This window comes from Zootoca vivipara, chromosome 6, assembly GCF_965207765.1.
Source record: "Zootoca vivipara chromosome 6, rZooViv2.hap1.1, whole genome shotgun sequence".
Taxonomy (NCBI): domain Eukaryota; kingdom Metazoa; phylum Chordata; class Lepidosauria; order Squamata; family Lacertidae; genus Zootoca; species Zootoca vivipara.
The window spans coordinates 64,459,117-64,477,875 of record NC_142589.1 but is presented as its reverse complement, the minus strand read 5'-3'; the positions used below and the strand labels follow the sequence as shown (position 1 = coordinate 64,477,875).

Sequence of the window (18,759 nt, the reverse complement as noted above, 5' to 3'; positions counted from 1 at the left end):
TCCTCCCAGGGCTGGGAAGGGGCTAGTTTAACCTCCGTTTTGCTACTAAAAATGAATGTCACCAAAATGAAAAGTTTGGAAAGCTCAGTCTACACAGTATTCCAAGTGTAGTCTCACATAGATTTTTATAATGGCAATTTGCTTTTCCATGGTCCCTAACATGGAATTTGCTACTTTCCGCAGCTGCCCCATGTTTCCGTTGAGCTATCCAATACAACCCCAAGATCTCATTCCTGGTCAGTTACTGCCAGTCTGGACCCCATTAGTATATATGTTGTAAGGAGTCCTGTGTAGTTGTTTTGCATCAGCAGGATATAAATGTTTTAATAAACAAAAGACAATGATATTACATATAGTTGTACAAAAACAATACAGTGGTACCTCGGGTTAAGAACTTAATTCGTTCTGGAGGTCCGTTCTTAACCTGAAACTGTTTTTAACCTGAGGTACCACTTTAGCTAATGGGGCCTCCTGCTGCCACCGCACGATTTCTGTTCTCATCCTGAAGTAAAGTTCTTAACCTGAGGTACTATTTCTGGGTTAGCGGAGTCTGTAACCTAAAGCCTCTGTAACCTGAGGTACCACTGTAGTTCTAAGGGGGGAGAAACATTCATTGTTTCAATATGTGTGTGTTGCAGCAGATGACATCATAGACTCCAGAGGCACCTCCCTTCTTGCACTGGAAGGAGTGCCTGTATTAGATGGTGCTTGCCCTCTGCAGTTTTTGTAAGGTATTTAAAATATTTTCTAAAATTAGCAATTTGTTTGTTTAATCAAGGCCACATTGTTAGCTGATATTTGTAATTGATTAACAGCTAAATGCTGCCGTCTGCTTAGGCACCTTTGTCAGCCTGTCTTTTTCAAATGGAACGCTGGAAGAACCTGCCATATACTGCCAAAATCAGACTATATGTCCATCTAGGTCAGCATTCTCTATTCTAGGGTCTCTGGCAGTGGTTCCTCACATTCCCTTCTACCTGGGATTCATTTAACTTTGGAATGGAAAACCTGTGATGCTCCAAGTGTTGGACTCAAATTCCCCCGATCTCTGACTTTTGACGATGCTGGCTGTGGCTGATGGGATTTGGAATCCAATAACAGGTAGAAGTCTGCAGGATCCCCACCCCTGATTTAATTGGAAAAGCCTGGAGTTGAAACTGGGACCTTTTGCATGCTCCATGGTCCCTTTCCGATGAGTGCCTTGCGCTGAGTGTTGATGTGAAGAAGTGAGGCCGCTTTGAGCTTAAAGAAGGCTGTCTGTGTTGGAGCAAGCAAGGTAAGTCACGAATTCTCCACTGCAAATCATGATGAAGAGGCCACTGGCTGCAGAGGGAAGGTAAATCAGCATATGAAATATTGTCTAAATTAACCTAATCCTCTGCTAATAATTTATTTAAGATTACATCATTCCTTTCTGACTGATTACAGGTTTTTAAGGTGGTTTACAGGAACTCGCAACCAAGTAAGATTAAGAAAAGAAATAAGGCAGCTGGAGGGCATCACACCCCCTACTGCAGGGGTCAGCAACCTTTTCCAGCCATGGGCCAGTCCACCGTCCCTCAGACCATGTCGTGGGCTGGACTATTTGGGGGGGGGGAACAAATTCCTATGCCCCACAAATAACCCAGAGATGCATTTTAAATAAAAGGACACATTCTACTCATGTAAAAACATGCTGATTCCCAGACCATCAGCGGGCCGGATTGAGAAGGTGATTGGGCTGCATCTGGCCCACGGGCCTTAGGTTGCCTACCCCTGCCCTACTGTAAGATAGCCTAACAATGCTGTCAATGTTGCTGCAGCAACTTCCTCCCTTTCAAAGCTTACCAATGACCACAGGAGAAAATCCCTCCCTAAAAGAAATGGGCTACCTAGCAACCAGTGTCAGGAATTCTTAGGGCACTTACTCTTGGGCAGCTGGGTAACTTGTGGATCCTGGCTCGTCCTTGCAGTGGTGACTGATGAGTGTATCTTACTAGATGTTCTCTAACTTTTTTCAGATTGAAAGAGGGGTTTTGATGAGTGGGGCACAGCTTTATGCAGATCCCCTCTTTGCTCATGTTTTTTGTCCCTTTGCTGCCTGTTCATGGTCCTGTTAGTAGCAAATGCTCCACTACTGGACATCATTTTGCTCTCTTTTACCCAAGAAAAGCTGGAATGAGACCAGGAAGCATTGCCCTTCTGAAGCTGACATAATCATATAACTAGCCAATGAGAGTTAGCAGATCATAGTGAAGGCAGGAAACATGTTTTCAGGTTCTTCCTGACAAAATCAACAAAATGGGTGGTCTGGGCACAGCACAGTGAAGGTGAGAGGGCCACCTTGACCCAGCCCTCAACGCCCTGTCAGTCAGAGGTGAATAGTACTGTGAACTCCCAAACAAAGCAATGCATGTTGCATTGACTTTGAATACAGTGGTACCTCTGGTTAAGAACTTAATTCGTTCCAGTGGTCCGTTCTTAACCTAAAACTGTTCTTAACCTGAAGCACCACTTTAGCTAATGGGGCCTCCTGCTGCCGCCGGAGCACAATTTCTGTTCTCATCCTGAAGCAAGGTTCTTAACCTGAGATACTATTTCTGGGTTAGCGGAGTCTGGAACCTGAAGCATTTGTAACAGACCTTATACTATCCCTTCGAAAGCAGAGTTGGCTTTTTAAAAATAATCTTACCAAGCGCCAGCCACCATTGCCAAACCAGAGGAAATTCTTTCATTACTGCAAAAGACAGGTCAGAAAAGTCAGCTGAAAAGTTGGAGAGATGCTGGCATCACTATACTGTAAAGGATAATTTATTTGGTAGGAAAGAACGTATCGGAGAAATATGTGGCATTCCAGGGCCCAAGCTCCCTTTGCTGCCTCTGCTACTAACGTTTTCAGTAACCTGAAGCACAGCTTTGCCTTACTGAAGGGTCTGGAAACTGTAGGCCCGAGGACCAGATGTGGCCTTCTAAGGCCCTCTCTCTGGCTCTCAGAGCTCTCCTCAACCATACAACCTTCTGGCCCTGCTTTGAGTGTTTTTCCTAGTTAGAAAGAGTCCTTGAACTGTGATAGTGCATAAGAAGCAGGACTGACTTCAGGAGTTAGCATTGTTTGACAACTGCCAAAGCCCACTGCCAACTCTTGGAGACTCCTGGCCTTGCTGCTGCTACCTATTCATCTTTCCTCTCCATCCTGAGTGTCAAAAACTCAGGATAACTGTACTTGCAACATACATACAGAATTAAGGCGGGACCATTAGAGTGAATGGGTCACTGCCTCACCTGCCTGATTTCTTTCTTAGAGTCAGTCAGTCCTGAGGGTGGCACTGCCTGTCGGCTTCCTCCTCCTCTGCGTTCTCTGTCTCTGCCCTTTTGGAGGAGGATGGGGACAAAGCTAGAGTTTATTAGTCCAGATCCTCCTCTTCCCTTCCTCTTCCGCATCTTCCAGCATGGGGGCTGAGCTCTTTTCAGGTGTGTGCTGGACTACTAATGTAGGTGGCTGCCACCCTGTTCTGGCATAGCAAATCCAATAAACCTGACTCATCTATCTGTTTGCAAGTCCATTCATCTCTTTGTGCAGCTCTTCCCCGTTCCTCGCTTTGCTCATCAATCATCTCTTAATTTGCCTATCTTGGCCCTCTCACCCATCCATCTCAATCTTGCAGCACAGAAGTTTGCCTCCCTCTAAGTCACAATTTTAAAGGGGGGGGAGTGACTGCACCTTGCTTTGGCAGCAGAAGCAGCTGCAGTTTATCATGCCCAAGCTAGGATGCCAACAAACCATGCCCATGTTGGAAGCTGATGCAGCAGCCCTAATAGGAAAATGCATGGGGACTGTGGCACGGAAGCCACACAATCCTTTCTACTAAAGCGCATGTGTCTGGCTCCCATTTAGCAAAAATTGCTTTGTTTATGACTAAGCGATTAGTCTTTTCCATTGATGCCCCCCAGCAACCCAACTGACACGGGAAGCCAGGGGGGAGCGTGGCACCTCTCATGGTGACAGCGAAGTGATGGGTGCCTTTTTCCAGTCCATTAGCACCAGCAGGCTGCAGATGTCGGCGCCTGTCTTTCTGGCATTTCAGTGCACAAGAGAAATGGAAGGCTCTTCCCTGTTATCATTGCTGCCATGATGGGAGAGAAGGAAAGATAGTTCCACATGGCACAGGGATTAATGGGACAGAACAATAGCGGAGGCAGGGACATGAGAGAAGAGGCGGGTGCGAGCCATTTGCAAGCTATTTAAAAACAACACTCTGTTCCTTGGTAATGTTCATATTTGCTTTAAAGCTGTTTTTAAATTTGATTTTGCAGGATCATTAGCTGTTACTGCTGCTTCTAGGGTGGTGGGGGTAGAGAGGATGCCTGTGGGAAGAAGGGAAAAGTTGGCTTTGTCTGCTGGGTGAACTTTTTAGGTGGGGAACCAGTGGCATTGGACTACAACTCCCATCATTCCTCTGACTACTTGGCTTGCTGGCTGGTGTGAATGGGAAGGTCACAAATGTATCCATTTTTGCAAAACAATCTCCCCTGATATAACACATTTTATGTATTTTTTCCTGATAAAGGCATTTTAAATGCACACTTTACCCTTATACATTTTTGTACTCATTGCTTAGCTGACAACCTGCATTGCAAAATTCGGATAAATACAAATTTTGAAAGATGCCTGCCTATTGCTTTTCATCTTGTTTCATTAAGTGCAGCTTAGGTTAGTTTGCCTTTAAATACAAAGTGAATTACATTTCTCTCCTGCCCATAACCTGGATATATTTTGTTCTTTCATCAATAAATTCCTTTTGAAGTCAGTTCTTAGTTGTTTAATTATGTTACTTAAAATGTGGAAGGTTCTAAGTCCTACTCAAGTAAACCCACTGAAGTGAAGACTATAGGTGGTCATGTTTATGTCAGTGGGTCTACTCTGAGTTGGACAAGCCTTAAATACCAACTGAAGTCGTTATTATGATGGTGATTAGTAATACTGTTTTGCATTGCATGTGGAATATGTATTATACTCTCTTGTATTAACTCACTTTGGGGGCGACTTATAAACTGCTTAGAAACTTTTGTAGGAATATGAAACAGTATATAACTTAAGTAAATAAACAAAAGATTTGAACATGACTGATACCGTACTGGCCCGAATAAAAGCCGCACTCGAATATAAGCCGCACCTTTAAAATTGGAGAGGAAAAAAGAAGAAAAGAAAAAATACCCGAATATAAGCCGCTCCATTCCTCACTGCTCCTGGCTGCTTTTGGGGGGGGGGAGCCACACTGCGTTGCCAATGGCCTTTCCCCTATCTCGCTCTCTCCCTTCCTGACCTTGGGGGAGAGGACGGGGGAATATGCATGGGGCAAGCGCCACTTTGCCACGCTCCTGGCGCTGTTTGCCCCTTGCTTCTGGCTGCATACCGTAAGGTCACGAATATAAGCTGCACTTTTCACGGTTGGAATTTGGGATGGAAGTGAGGCTTATATTCAGGCCAATACGGTAATATCTTAGCTGGACAGTTGGCTGTTACTTCACTGGTCCATGAAAGCTACAGTCCAGTGCCAAACGTTGCTCCTTTTAACAACCTTGAAAGGGTCCTTCCAACTTAGCAGATGACTGCCTTGAACTCACCTGCAACAGTCAAGAGCACATGGGCCATGGTAACAGTGATGGTATAATCCCAGACCCAGCGTTTCAGTAGCACAGCAAAGAGGAGGCCACTGATCAGAAAGGTGGTCTCCATCGACAGCACATTTGCTTAGGAAGGAGGAAAAGGGGAAGAAAGCCTTCAATGACCTGGTGCCCCCCCCCCCCAGATATTCTGGATTACAAATTGGAAACAAAACAAAAAACACCCAGCTAAAATTCTAAACTACAGTCGTTCTCCTGTACAGTAGAGCAAAATGTCTTTGACGTCATGTTCTATGCAGAGGTCATTCATTTTAGACTTTCTAGTTTTATCCGATGCTAGTCCTATTCAAAGTTCCTGTTTAGGGAAGTTTTTAATGTGTGATGTTTTATCATGTTTTTAATATTCTGTTGGGAACTGCCCAGAGTGGCTGGGAAAACCCAGCCAGATGGGCAGGGTATGGAAAATAACTTATTTATTATTAAAGTGAACCTAACGGAATTAATTGGCATGGCTAACTTTGGTCCATTAATTTGAATGGGTCTACTCTGAGTTTTGCTTCATAGGCATACCTTGATGGTTCTGTTCTTCCCCCACCCTCAAAGGCAATACCATCTCTATGAACACTAAAGGGTTTCCCCAACTCACCCAGATAGTTGGGATTTGAATAAGATGGTTCCATGTTGAATTCAAAAGGGATAAGCATGCCAAAGTTGTTGAGCCTGGAAAGAAAAGTACTTGAGGTTAAACTCGATAGAAACTTCATGACAGTTACTATGGTGGCGCTTGTAAATTCCACCGACATCATCTAACTCTTGCTGGTTCAGAGCAAGGTCCACTTTATCCTACATGATGTTTCCAAGTGCAGAAGCTGAGCTTTTGAATCTCAGTTCTGCAATAAACTGAAACAGCCCCTCCTTAAGAGGTTAACAAATAAACTATGGTTGAAACGTGAACAGCTCAGGACAGATGGGTTTACTCTGGGGTGGTTTAATTTTGTAACATATGCCAGTATTCCAGAAAAGGAATAACCTCATCAGCATTTGCTTCAATCGGATTTATCTAAATTTAATTTAAACATGTATTATCTTCCCTTTGAAACCACTCCGTTCCTCAGCATACGAATTGTTTCATTGGTAACAGTAGGGGAGAAATGAATATGACTCATACTTAATCGAAGCACAACCACAAAGGCCCCTGGTTAAGCATTTGGCTATGCAATGTTGAACTTTATCTGTTAACTCTGTTCTGTCCCTGCTCCCCTTTATTTCTGTTTAGACCAATTCACAAACCAAGAACTGATATGCTGACCGCTAATAATGAACCATATGCTACAGATATCACTGAAGATTTATTATGCTCCTTTTGTGGTATACGCATGGCACGAGAAGACTTGGTCTATTTATTTGTATCATTTATTATTCCTTTGATCCTTGTTTATAAAACCCATTAAAAAGTTATAGTAAATAAAATAAAAAACCTCTGCCGCAAACTATTAGTGACAATGGCAGCTTTAGGGGGTACAAGTTTATATGAGAGCATGGTGGGGAAGAAAAGATTCAGCCCTCTCCAATCCTGTATAATCCTGATCAGAGAGAGAGAGAGCTGCTATTTAACAAACAACAAGCCCAGATACATGAAATATAATTGTGCATTTAACTTACTGTGTAGTTTGGCCTCCCACTAGTTGTCTTAGGCCAGTGGTGGCCAAACTCGGCCCTCCAGATGTTTTGGGACTACAATTCCCAACATCCTTGACCCTGACCACTGGTTCTGTTAGCTAGGGATGACAGGAGTTGTAGTCTCAAAACATCTGGAGGGCCGAGTTTGGCCACCACTGCCTTAGGCAAACTCTTCCCCCAGCTTCCACCCAGCCCTGGTGATAGTTAGGCTGTTGTAGGTATTGCAGAAAGGTACAGTGGTACCTCGGTTTATGAACACAATTGGTGCCAGAAGTCTGTTCATAAACTGAAGCGTTCATAAACTGAAGCGAACTTTCCCATTGAAAGTAATAGAAAGTGGATTAATCTGTTCCAGACAGTCCGCGGAGTACTTAAACTGAAGCGTTCATAAACTGAAGTGAACTTTCCCATTGAAAGTAATGGAAAGTGGATTAATCCGTTTCAGACGGGTCCGCGGAGTACTCAACCTGAAGCGTACTTAACCCGAAGCATGGGTGTAATGGGTTCCGGAAGTCTGTTCATAAACTGAAGCGTTCATAAACTGAAGCGAACTTTCCCATTGAAAGTAATGGAAAGTGAATTAATCCGTTCCAGATGGGTCTGCGGTGTTCGTAAACCGAAAATTCGTAAACCGAGGTGTTCATAAACCGAGGTTCCACTGTGTTCATGCACCTGGCTAGAACCTTGAAAAGGAACTCGAAATTGCAATGTTTTGCTGTGGGTTCTGCTTGCTTCATGTAACTGTGATTGATTACTTTGTCCACTTTGTCCAAAGAGATCTACTGTTTCACCCAACAACTTTGTCAGGTTGGACAACTTGGCAAAGCCACCCCGTACCCTTGAAGGCTGAAGTGCTGTTCTTCCCCAGACATTTTGTGTAAGTTATTACAGATCATTGCTCTTCTTGCCAGGCTGGGAGGTTAACCAACAATGGGAGTCAAGCTAGGCACTCATAAACCTATCTATCATTGATGGATGGGTAATCACTTTGGTCTGAAGTGTAGCTACACTTGGAAGAAAGCCTCATTGGTTTAAATCTGAGTGGGAAACCTTTGTTAGCCCAATGGCCAGCTGCCTTCAAGAAGAAAGCTTTCCAAAAGAAAAAGTGCATTAGGCAAAAATGCATACTAGAATGAGAATGATTCAGGAGGAATGAGTCTTTATAGAGGGTGGTGAACACAGCACATGATATCATGGGCTGTCACCTGAGCCCGCTAGATGACATCGCAAGGGATCGTTGCCTTAGGAGAGTGAGAAAAATTCTCAGGGATGATTCACACCCCAGCCAGCACCTCTTTAATCTTCTACCCTCGGGCAGGAGATATAGAAGTATAATCAGTCGTGCCAACAGGCTAAAAAACAGTTTCTATCCGTGGGCTGTTAGGCTGCTGAACAGAAAATAATATAGTGGTGTGTTGTGTGACAAGCACACAGAGTGCAATGAGATTGAGTGTTGGGGGGGGGGAGGCTTGGTGTTTTCATTGTACACAGGTACATTGACAATAAAGGTATTATTATTATTATTACAGTACTAAAATGCTGGTGAACTTCTTTGAGGACTTAAAAAAATAAATCACAGACTGAAGCAGAAGTGTGGCAAACTGAACTTGATGTGTGAAAAGGATAAACAGACACTAAAATTGAAATAGATGTTTACTATTATTATCATTATTAATTTATTTTATATATTTATTTAAACAGATAAATGCAATTACTAAAAACATAGAAAAAAACAATACCGTAATTTTAAACAACCAATTAAAAGACAATTGACAAGAATCAAAACTTTATGTCTGTGTATGTCTGCGTGTTTATTCCTGGAGTACACCCGTTGAAATTAATGGACCTAAGTTAATCATATCCATTAATATAGACATTAATATTATTAATATGTCCATTAGTTAATATTAATAATTGCTTAATTTTTACAGAGTTGCTGTGGGAATTAAATGAGGAAGGGGGAAAGTCCTGTACTCTGCCTTCTGCTCCTTGGAGAAAAAGTCGGGATATGAATGAAATAAATAAAGGATGTCCATAGATCTACTGTACACTGAGTGTAACTAACATTGACCACAAGCCTTAAGACTCCCAGGAACATGCTGTCAGATGTGTTTTCTAACAGCACAAAGCTAAAGGGAAATTAAAATAAATGGCCTACACTGTTATTAGGCATTGTGTCAGGTGTGGAGGGGAAAAGAACAGTCGCAAACATTTATTAGGAGGAGGAGCAGGATGATTAAACAGTTGTGGGAGATGCTAACAGGAGAGGTTGAGAGTAACATCTATGGTTCACAGCAAGCAACCTCACCTGAATGCTCCACAGCAAATGCTTCCAATCATGTAATACACTGTGTAGAAAATGAGGAGGCACAGCAGTATATGAAGAACGATGGTCTGGAAATCAGGAAAGAAGAAATGAAACATCTGAAATAGATTGGTACACATGTGACCTTACGTTGGTTTCCTGCTGAGCAAAGTTGAATGGTGCCACCTCAAAGGAGAAAAGTCATTAGAGAATTGGGTACCTTTGTTGGCTGGTCCAAATAATATTGGTGGGTGCATTTGCAGGTGATTGTTGAAGGTGCTTTGCAACCCAACAGAGCATTGAAAATGGTATTGGGTTCACCTGAGAAACAGCATTTGTGCGGCAAAGAAAGGACTTGGGCTTCTGTGTGGAATATTTGTTGGAAGTTCAGGCGCAACTCAGCTGGCCAAAAAGGGGTTACATGGGGATTCAGATTCTACCTAGACTATCCCTGTACCTTTGGCCTCTCTGCTGACCTCTCTCTCCTTTGAAGTTTAGATTGACAAGCCTTAGGTTGCATCCTCCTCCTCCTCCAACTTCCTCCTCCTCACCCTCTCAGACCTGCCTTTGTTTTCTCTATAGATTAGTAAGCTTAAAGAGAAGCTTTTCTATCCAAGTTAAGTACTTCCTACGATAGGCAACTTTATTATTTTTCTCTCCAAATCTCTCTGTGCATGATTCCCATAGGGTAACATCTACTCTGTTATCAGATTCACAAGCCACATTCTGCATACCAAATTTCAATAATGTAGGCTAGTAAAGAGTTTCCAGAACCATCCCTCCCTTCTTTCATATGTCTTTTGAAAGCTATAATGTTTAGACAGGCATTTGCAATATGAATTTTCTCCCTTTTAACCAATTGGTATTTAATGAAGTTTAATGGATATTTAAAATAATGTTTTTCTACGGATACTTTTTGCTGATTTTATTCCTATAAATTGTATACCACCTTGATATATTTTAATGTTTGGTGTTCTATTGTATTTTTAATATTTTGTTGGAAGCCACCCAGCCAGATGGGTGGGATATAAATCATCATCATCATTATACAAAATATAAATACAAAGATACATACATAGATAAAATAGGACTTCTGTCTTCCTGTAGTTTTTTCTCATACAACAAACCACTGAGAAATCTACCACTGGTAGATGCTAGTCGACCTTCTCATGGGAGCAGCCAGGATTTATGCAGGGGGGGGGGCAGGACACCCACCTGTCCTCATCCTCTCTCTGGCTCTGTCTGTGACTCAGTCAGGTTGCCACTTGCATCGCTAGAATGCACCACAATATCATCCAAGTGATATTTAGTTAAGTATTTTTATTTATTTACTTGATTTGGGGGAGGGGGAGCAGTTGCCCCCTTGCCTCCCCCAACTATGCCCATGGACCTTCTCCTGGCCCATGTTAGAGAATTCTATGCTAGAGCTATCTTTGGAATGATAGAGGTATTCTATTCTACAGTTATCTTTAGATTCTGCAGTCTTACTTCAAGCTGATAAGGAGCAGGTGGTGTGGCTGAATCCCTGCTTGACATCCCAAACCTCTCTGCAGCAGGTGACTCTGTTTCCCCCCCCCCAGCTCAACAGAGGTAACCTGTTCCCCAAGGGCTTTACCTTTATGGCTGCTGTATGGCTGCCTTGAGGCACCATGTAAGATTCATAACAGCAAGGGTGATATTTTGTGAAGCACAGCTGTAGCCCAGAAGAGAGAGCCTGGTCTTCTCCCGCAGGGGATTAAAGTCTGAGCTGCAAAGCCTGTTAGAGGCGAAGATCGGAGGTGGCAGAGAAAGAGGGAGGAGCAAAGGAAACTAGCCAGTTCCTTGACTGGAATAGTTGAATAAATTATAAGCACTGTGGCAGTTCTTAATGACTTGCACCCACTGAGACAGTTAAGGCAGAAGCAGGAAGATCTACAGCAGAGCCTCTCCCTAATTGGTTGTAAGAAAGAAGACAGGCAGGTGGGGGTTGGCTGGAGGTTGGTGGGCCAATGTCCCCAATCCCCATTCACCTTAGTAGAGTAGCCTCCTGTGGCAGTGATTTTACAGGCCTCAATATCTGTCATGGGATGGGATCACATTGTTCAGCGATGCTGAAGAAATTCCTACCCAGACATTCAAGAGTACATCTATACTACCATAAAGGTAAAGGTAAAGGGACCCCTGAACGTTGGGTCCAGTCGCAGACAACTCTGGTGTTGCGGTGCTCATCTCGCTTTACTGGCTGAGGGAGCCGGCGTACAGCTTCCGGGTCATGTGGCCAGCATGACTAAGCCGCTTTCTGGCGAACCAGAGCAGCGCACAGAAACACCATTTACCTTCCCGCCAGAGCAGTACCTATTTATCTACTTGCACTTTGTGCTTTCAAACTGCTGTGTTGGCAGGAGCAGGGACCGAGCAATGGGAGCTCACCCCGTCGCAGGGATTTGAACCGCCAACCTTCTGATTGGAAAGCCCTAGGCTCTGTGATTTAACCTACAGTGCCACCTGCGTCCCTCTATATTCTGAGGTGTTGGCTACCGTTCCCTGTTTAGTGCCATCTTAACTACCATAGATGGCACTAAACAGGGAAAGGTAGCCAACACCTCAGAAAACAGAATAAAATTCAGAGTGAGCTTGGCAGAATGTGAAGGGATGGCCTGGAACTATGAAAATGAAAATTCAGCAGAGACAAATGCAAAAGTTCTGCATTTATGCAACAACATCAAGTGAGTGACACCTAGCTTGGAAACAGTGAATGTGAAAAGGGTCACAGCAGATCACAAGGTGAACATAAGTAAGCAAAAAAAAAAATGTGTTTTTAGCCTAATAGAGCCAGAGTTATCAAGTCATTAGTTCCCCTTTATTCCATGCTGGACCTCCTAGGTTCAGCTCAAGGCACCATACTTAAAGAAAGATATGGGCAAGCTGGAATGGATTCAGAGGAGAGCAACGGAGATGGCAGTCGATACAAAAAACAAGCCCAAAGAGGAAAGGAATGGGGTATCTTTTCTCCAGAGCACATAATGAAATAGACATGCTAGCAGTCTTCAAATACCCGAAGGACTGTCACAGATCAAAGGGCAAAGGCTAGAACTAAATAAGCTTATGTTACAGGAGGGTAGATTTTGGCTGACCAGTGGCAGAAATAGCTTGAGTGATCTTACAATGAAACTAATTGCCTCGAGGGAGGTGGAATTAGAAGAGAAGACTGGGACCATGGGGGCATGATCATAGCACCTTTAACATCCGGGAAGGGGCATTGCGCAGAAGAAGGCAAATACTTGTTCTCTGCTGCCCCAGAGGGCAGGTCTACATGTAATGGGCTTAAGATACACGAGGGTAGATTTTGGTTGAACATCAGGAAAAACATATTGATGGTAAGAGCAGTTCCATGGAACCAATTGTCTGGAGGGTTGGTGGGTTCTCCCTGATTGGAGGTCTTAAGCAGAGGCTGCACAGACCATCTGCTGGGGATTCCCTAGCCATGCATTGACTGCATGAAGGTTGGGCAAAGTGGTCTTCTCCAACTCTCTGATAGGTGGGTCTACCATGGAACAACCCACTCACTGTTCACTCCATTTTTAAGGGGCATCAACATTTGCTGTCTTCATCAGATTGCCGTCCTCAGTGGGTCAATGATGGCAGGGTAGAATTTCGCACCTGACTTCTGAGATATGAAGAGTTCAACTCAAGGTGAGCACAGCGCCAGCCCAGCACCAGGAGCATTGGAATAGCTCTGACTCTGCTCACACCACCCTGACCAGTGCCTGTCATTCTGAAGCTGGATGTGCAATGCCACCTCGCCTTCACTGGCCTGCTGACCACTGCCTGTCCTGTTCATGACTCTTCCAGGCGCATTCGTGATGTCATTTCCTGCCTCTTCCTCTCCAACCTTTCTTGCAGGGCCAGTTGACGTTGCATAGCTCTTAAGGGAAGGCTAGCATAGCTTAGCCTACATCTCCTCTGCCCCCATAGTATCTGGCTACTCTCAATTTATCTTTGACTTTTGCCCGCCATTTCATTATTATTATTTAGAAGAGGGGAAAGAAATCAAATCGAGAAAATATCATTAGTTAGAAAAATAGGTCCCCGGCTTTGTAGCTAATGAAGCTTGGTAGCCTGCAGCATTATGAAAGGAGATGGAAGCTTTTTACATATGAAGAAAATGGTTGTTTCAATAGATTGCTCCCCCTACACATACATTTAAAAAATGTGTCAAAAAATTAAGCATGTCAACAGAAGGCACAGCACTCTATGCTCAGGGCCCAATACTGTCAACGTGTCAAGCTTAGGAGAAATGGTTTACTTGTGTGAAGACCAAAAATGAAGAGAGAATTTTTTACTCTGGAGTTTGGCAAGTTCTACACCAGGCATCCCCAAACTTCGGCCCTTCAGATGTTTTGGCCTACAATTCCCATCATCCCTGACCACTGGTCCTGTTAGCTAGGGATCATGGAAGTTGTAGGCCAAAACATCTGGAGGGCCGCAGTTTGGGACTGCCTGTTCTACACGGTTGTCTGAGAACTCTTCACCGCAGCAGCAAGGAATTGGTGAGCTTCCAGATGTTGCTGGACTTCAACTCCCATCAGCCCCAGCCAGCTAGCCAGCGTAGACAACAGTCAGGAGTTGCAGTCCAACAACCCCTGGGACTCAGCTACATAAGTCAAATAACAATGATTTGAATGTGTTATAAACAAGCAACACCAGATGGCACCAGAGAGCAGAAAATTTTTCTACACGATTTTCCATAGGATTTTCTTCTTTTGTTATAACAATCTAATTTATAGTGTTTCTTACCTGTGTATAAATCCACCCCTTGGAGTCAGTGGCGGATGGTGCCAACTGTAGGTGGAGCCAGAGACTGGTGCAGCCAACTAATTTCTCCCAGTTGAGTTCTACAAAGATAACACTGAGGTGGATCAGGAGGAGGAGGAGGAGGAGGCCGACAGCCAGTGCCACCCCTTCAACTGGCTGTAAGTAAGAAGTCAGGAAGATTGGGACTGGCTGATGGCAGGCTGAGGTTGGTGAGGCTGTGCCCCATTTGCCCTAACAGATCAGCTTCCACTGCCTGGAGGATCCACACGCCTACTTTAGCACAAGCTTCAAGAGAGCAAGTAGCAATGCACAGTGAAGACAGCTCCTCCATTTGCTGTGTTAGCCTGATATGATATCAAGACTTGGCTCAGCTTCCTGACCATGGATGAACCTCTTAATGTGCAAGCTTTTTAGATAGGTTGTACTGCCTGCAATGCTGGGGTTGCAATGTTTGCAACTCTGTCCATGTTGTGGAATTATCAGGGGATTATTTGCCCATAATACCAGGGATATTCTATGGTACAAAATCCAGTTATATCCTTAACCATATTGAGAAGGGACCCCTCAGGTATGTTGTCCCTTGGGCAACAAAAGGACATATTGTGATGTTGATTTGTGTGTGTGTGTGTGTGTGTGTGTGTGTGTGTGTTGACAATTGCTTGGTGTTTATTGGTGAAAAGCAATGAAAACAGAGCAACTACTATATTTGGAAGCTGGGGCCCAAAACTCTGGAGCACCATTTCATTGGATAAACTTATCTGCTATAAGCATTTTGGGAAGGGAAAGGCTTATTGGTTTTATACAATACTGGAATAGATCTACAGAACTTGTATTCCAAAATGTCTTAATTATTACTTGTAATTAATTGAAGATATTTTGGACCCCAAGTCCCATCAGCCAATGGTCAGAGATGATGGGAAATGTAACAGCTGGAGGACCAAAAATTGCCCAGCCCTAATGTAAAGACATGGAAGACTAGATAGGTGTGTTAGATTTTGTTTGCCTTTTTTTCCTATTTGTGCGTTGAATAAGAGGAGAAAATAAAAAGTAGTAGTCTCTTAGCCACATCGAGTAATTAGGGAGAGCTAATCTGGAGTAGTGGTTAGAGTGCCAGACTATGACTTGGGAGACCAGGGTTCAAATCTCTACGCAGCCGTGAAGCTCGCAGGTGACCTAACTTACTGTGTTGTTGTTAAGATAAAATTGGGAGGGGAGAACAATGTAAATCACCTTGACTTCCTTGGAGGAAAGGTAGAATATACATGTTGTAACAAATGAACAGCTAAAGAACTTGACTGGATGCTAGTGACCACTGCTTTGGGCAGAGTAAGTGTTCCAAGTTCCCCTCTAGCCTTTACTTTAATTATGGGCATTAGAAATTCAAAATCACTCCTAACACATCATGTGTGCCGAGGAAATGTTAATATTATTAACACTTACTACAAAACAGAAGATCGCAGTCTTATTAAAACTGATTCTAGAGAACGGCACACTGAGAACAAGCAATCATAGCTGGTTTGAGACATTTTTTACCAAAAAAATTGCCATCTGCTCGTTGACAAAAATGTTAGTCCCCTCAAAGACTAGCCTGGAAATAGTTTCAGGAGACGTTAGATTATATGTTCTCAAGCTCCCTGGTAATAAGAGAAAAAGAACAAATGGACTGTATCTTTTCCACCTTAGTGTGATTACAGGGAGGACAGCTTTCTTTCAAAAGAACTCCAGCAAATCTGTCTGCACACACCATTTATTTGCTGCAGCAGCAAAAGTTTAGTTTAGTTAAATGGAATCCTTGCATGGTACACACCTTTAGTTGAAACTGAACCTTGGTGTAAAATAAGCAAGCTTATGATCATTCGAGGAAGTTCATTCTTGAAAGGAAAGAGTTCTATACTCCTAACTAACTGGTTGGAGAAACAAAGAAGCCATGCTTGTCCCTTGTTCTCAAAAGATAGATTCAAGATGTGTGAGGAGCAGGAGGTTGTAAAACTGGATGCAACCTAAGATTTGTTGCTCTAAATCAGAGGGGTCTGCATCACCCCTAGTGGCACATTTCTTAGGAGCCAGCTTTTTTAAAAATGGCAATGAACATGACTTTTTTAAACCATAGATCCCTAGAGTAACAAGTCGCATCCTTCCACCCCTGAGATCACTAGATGAGCGGCAACCAACAGATAAAGAATTAATTGTTGCCTCTGCTTGGGGGCCGTTTGTGATTTATAGGACCAAACAATCTCAGGGGTGGCACATTCCCACTACATATGAGTTTATCTGGCAACATTCTTGAAATTTGGTATATTTAGTATTTCTGCCAGTCTTGTATTCTACTATGGAAATTATTTTATGCTTTTCAAGCTCTCTATGATTATTATGATTAGTACTATTTTATTGTCTTGTTATACATTCTACCCTCACAGCTACAGGATCGCAGGTTTGGAAGGAGACATTGGGTTTCATCCAGACTAAACCCCTAAACACATAACAATATTTCACGCATCCTGAATTTGTTGCCCTTGTCAATAAAATACTAACTTTACAGCCCTCGTTTCTTCTCTAAACCATTACAGAACATCTACACTTTCTACAAAGCAATGATTCAGAAACTCCTAAACTCTCTTCACTGGGTGAACAAGCAAAGTCCTGTTGTTGATTTAGAGGTCTCTTGATGTTTTTATTACAGCGCTGCCTGCTTTTAAGAGGCCTTCTGGTTGCCTTTTATTATGGTGCTGTCCACTAATGTGGATCATTGTCCGTGAGCATGGCAAATCAGGGGAAAGTGCAATAAATAAACGGCTAAAAACTGAAGGCCTCTACATCTGCGGAGGTACCGTTTGTGTTCTTAAGGGCAATTCTCTAAGAATAGAGGCACTGCTTTACTGCAGGGGTAGCCAATGTGTTGGCCTCCAGATTTTTCTGGACTTCCAACTCTCACCATCCTTGTCCACTGCCTGTTCTGGGTGGGGCTAATGGGAGCTGGAGTCCAACATCTGGAGGCACAACAAGCAGACCAAGATCAGTCTAATGTAGTACTCGAGAGTGACTAACAAGATTTTCCACCACCGCTAGCAGCTCACAAAACCCACCAAGTGGGTATGGTGGTTACACACTTACTGAGAATAAGTCCCATCAAACACAGATTTATTTATTTTTGGAGTACACATGTATAGGGTTGCACTGTTAGTACCCAATTTCTGGCGTCCATAAAATCTCCCAAATTAGTTTTGAGGTGCATTGATATAACTTCCATTGAATTCCTTCTTTCAGAAAATGACGTGACTATATCTAGGGAAGAGTCATAGCTCAGTGGTACAACATCTGCTTTCCGTGCATAAAATCCCAGGTCCAATGCCTGGCATCTCCAAGTAGGGCTGGGAATGTCTGAAACCCCAATGAGCTACAACCAGTCAGTGTTGACAACACTGAGCTAGATGGACCAATGGTTGGATTCCATATATGGCAGGTTTTTTTTAAAAAAAAAATCTATGATATAGATTGGTCTTAATTTAATCAAGACGGAACTGTCAGTGAGTGATTTCATTCACTACAATCTGGCAGATCACTTCCTGAAGTGACGTACCATGTAACATTTTGATGCCTTAAATGCAAACACAGGTTTCTGGTGTCACAGCTGTCATGTCTGTGAGCGTTATGGTGTGCCAGATCTTCGGCCTAGCGACAAAAGGGAAATTTAGTCTGCAAACTTAAAAACATTTATTTAATCATTATATGCTGCTCACTCTCCACCTTAGAACAAATCTACACCACCAGGTGCCATAGAAAAGCACTAGACATATCAAGAGATCCAATGCACCCTGGTCACCATTTCTTTCAGTTCCTGCCATTGGGACGGAGATATAGAACTATGCAGGCAAGAACGAGCCGTCTCAGGAACGGTTTCTTCTCTAGAGCGATTTTGGCCTTAAATGGAAAGCCTGGACTTTGAAGTCATCTTATTTTATTTGTTATTTGTATTATATTTACTGTTTTTAATTAGGTTTTGTAATTTTGGATTATGCGGAATGCTTTATCTGAGTGGATGTAGCAACCAAGTAATTTTGTTGTTCCCGCAAGGGGACAATGACAATAAAGATATCTTATATTATTTTATCTTTTATTACGTTTTTAGATATGCTGTAAGCCATCCAGAGTGGCTGGGGAAACCCAGGCAAATAGGTGGAGTATATATAATAAAAATAAAAATTGGTCACTTACTACATAAAATACCTTGGAGCAACTTAGTGGTATTTATTTATTGTACAGTATTGTACAGTATGTGTACACCACCCCATAACAGGGAGTTCTCTGGGAAGTTTATAAGTTAAAAACATACACAATTGATATGCACAGGTAAGACATAAAAGCATTTTCTTAAAAAA

At 42.9% G+C, this 18,759-nt stretch overlaps 1 protein-coding gene across 1 annotated transcript; it reads right to left on the bottom strand.

Annotated features, from left to right (window-relative positions):
- Positions 1 to 1,243: 1,243 nt before the first annotated feature.
- Positions 1,244 to 6,407, bottom strand: LOC118086752 (putative transmembrane protein 244). Its single transcript, XM_088671322.1, has 4 exons — positions 6,251 to 6,407; positions 5,605 to 5,730; positions 2,672 to 2,716; positions 1,244 to 1,323 (listed from the first exon to the last, which is right to left on the bottom strand). The coding sequence occupies exons 1-4, from the start codon at positions 6,405 to 6,407 to the stop codon at positions 1,244 to 1,246; spliced, it is 408 nt and encodes a 135-aa protein (XP_088527448.1).
- Positions 6,408 to 18,759: the final 12,352 nt, after the last annotated feature.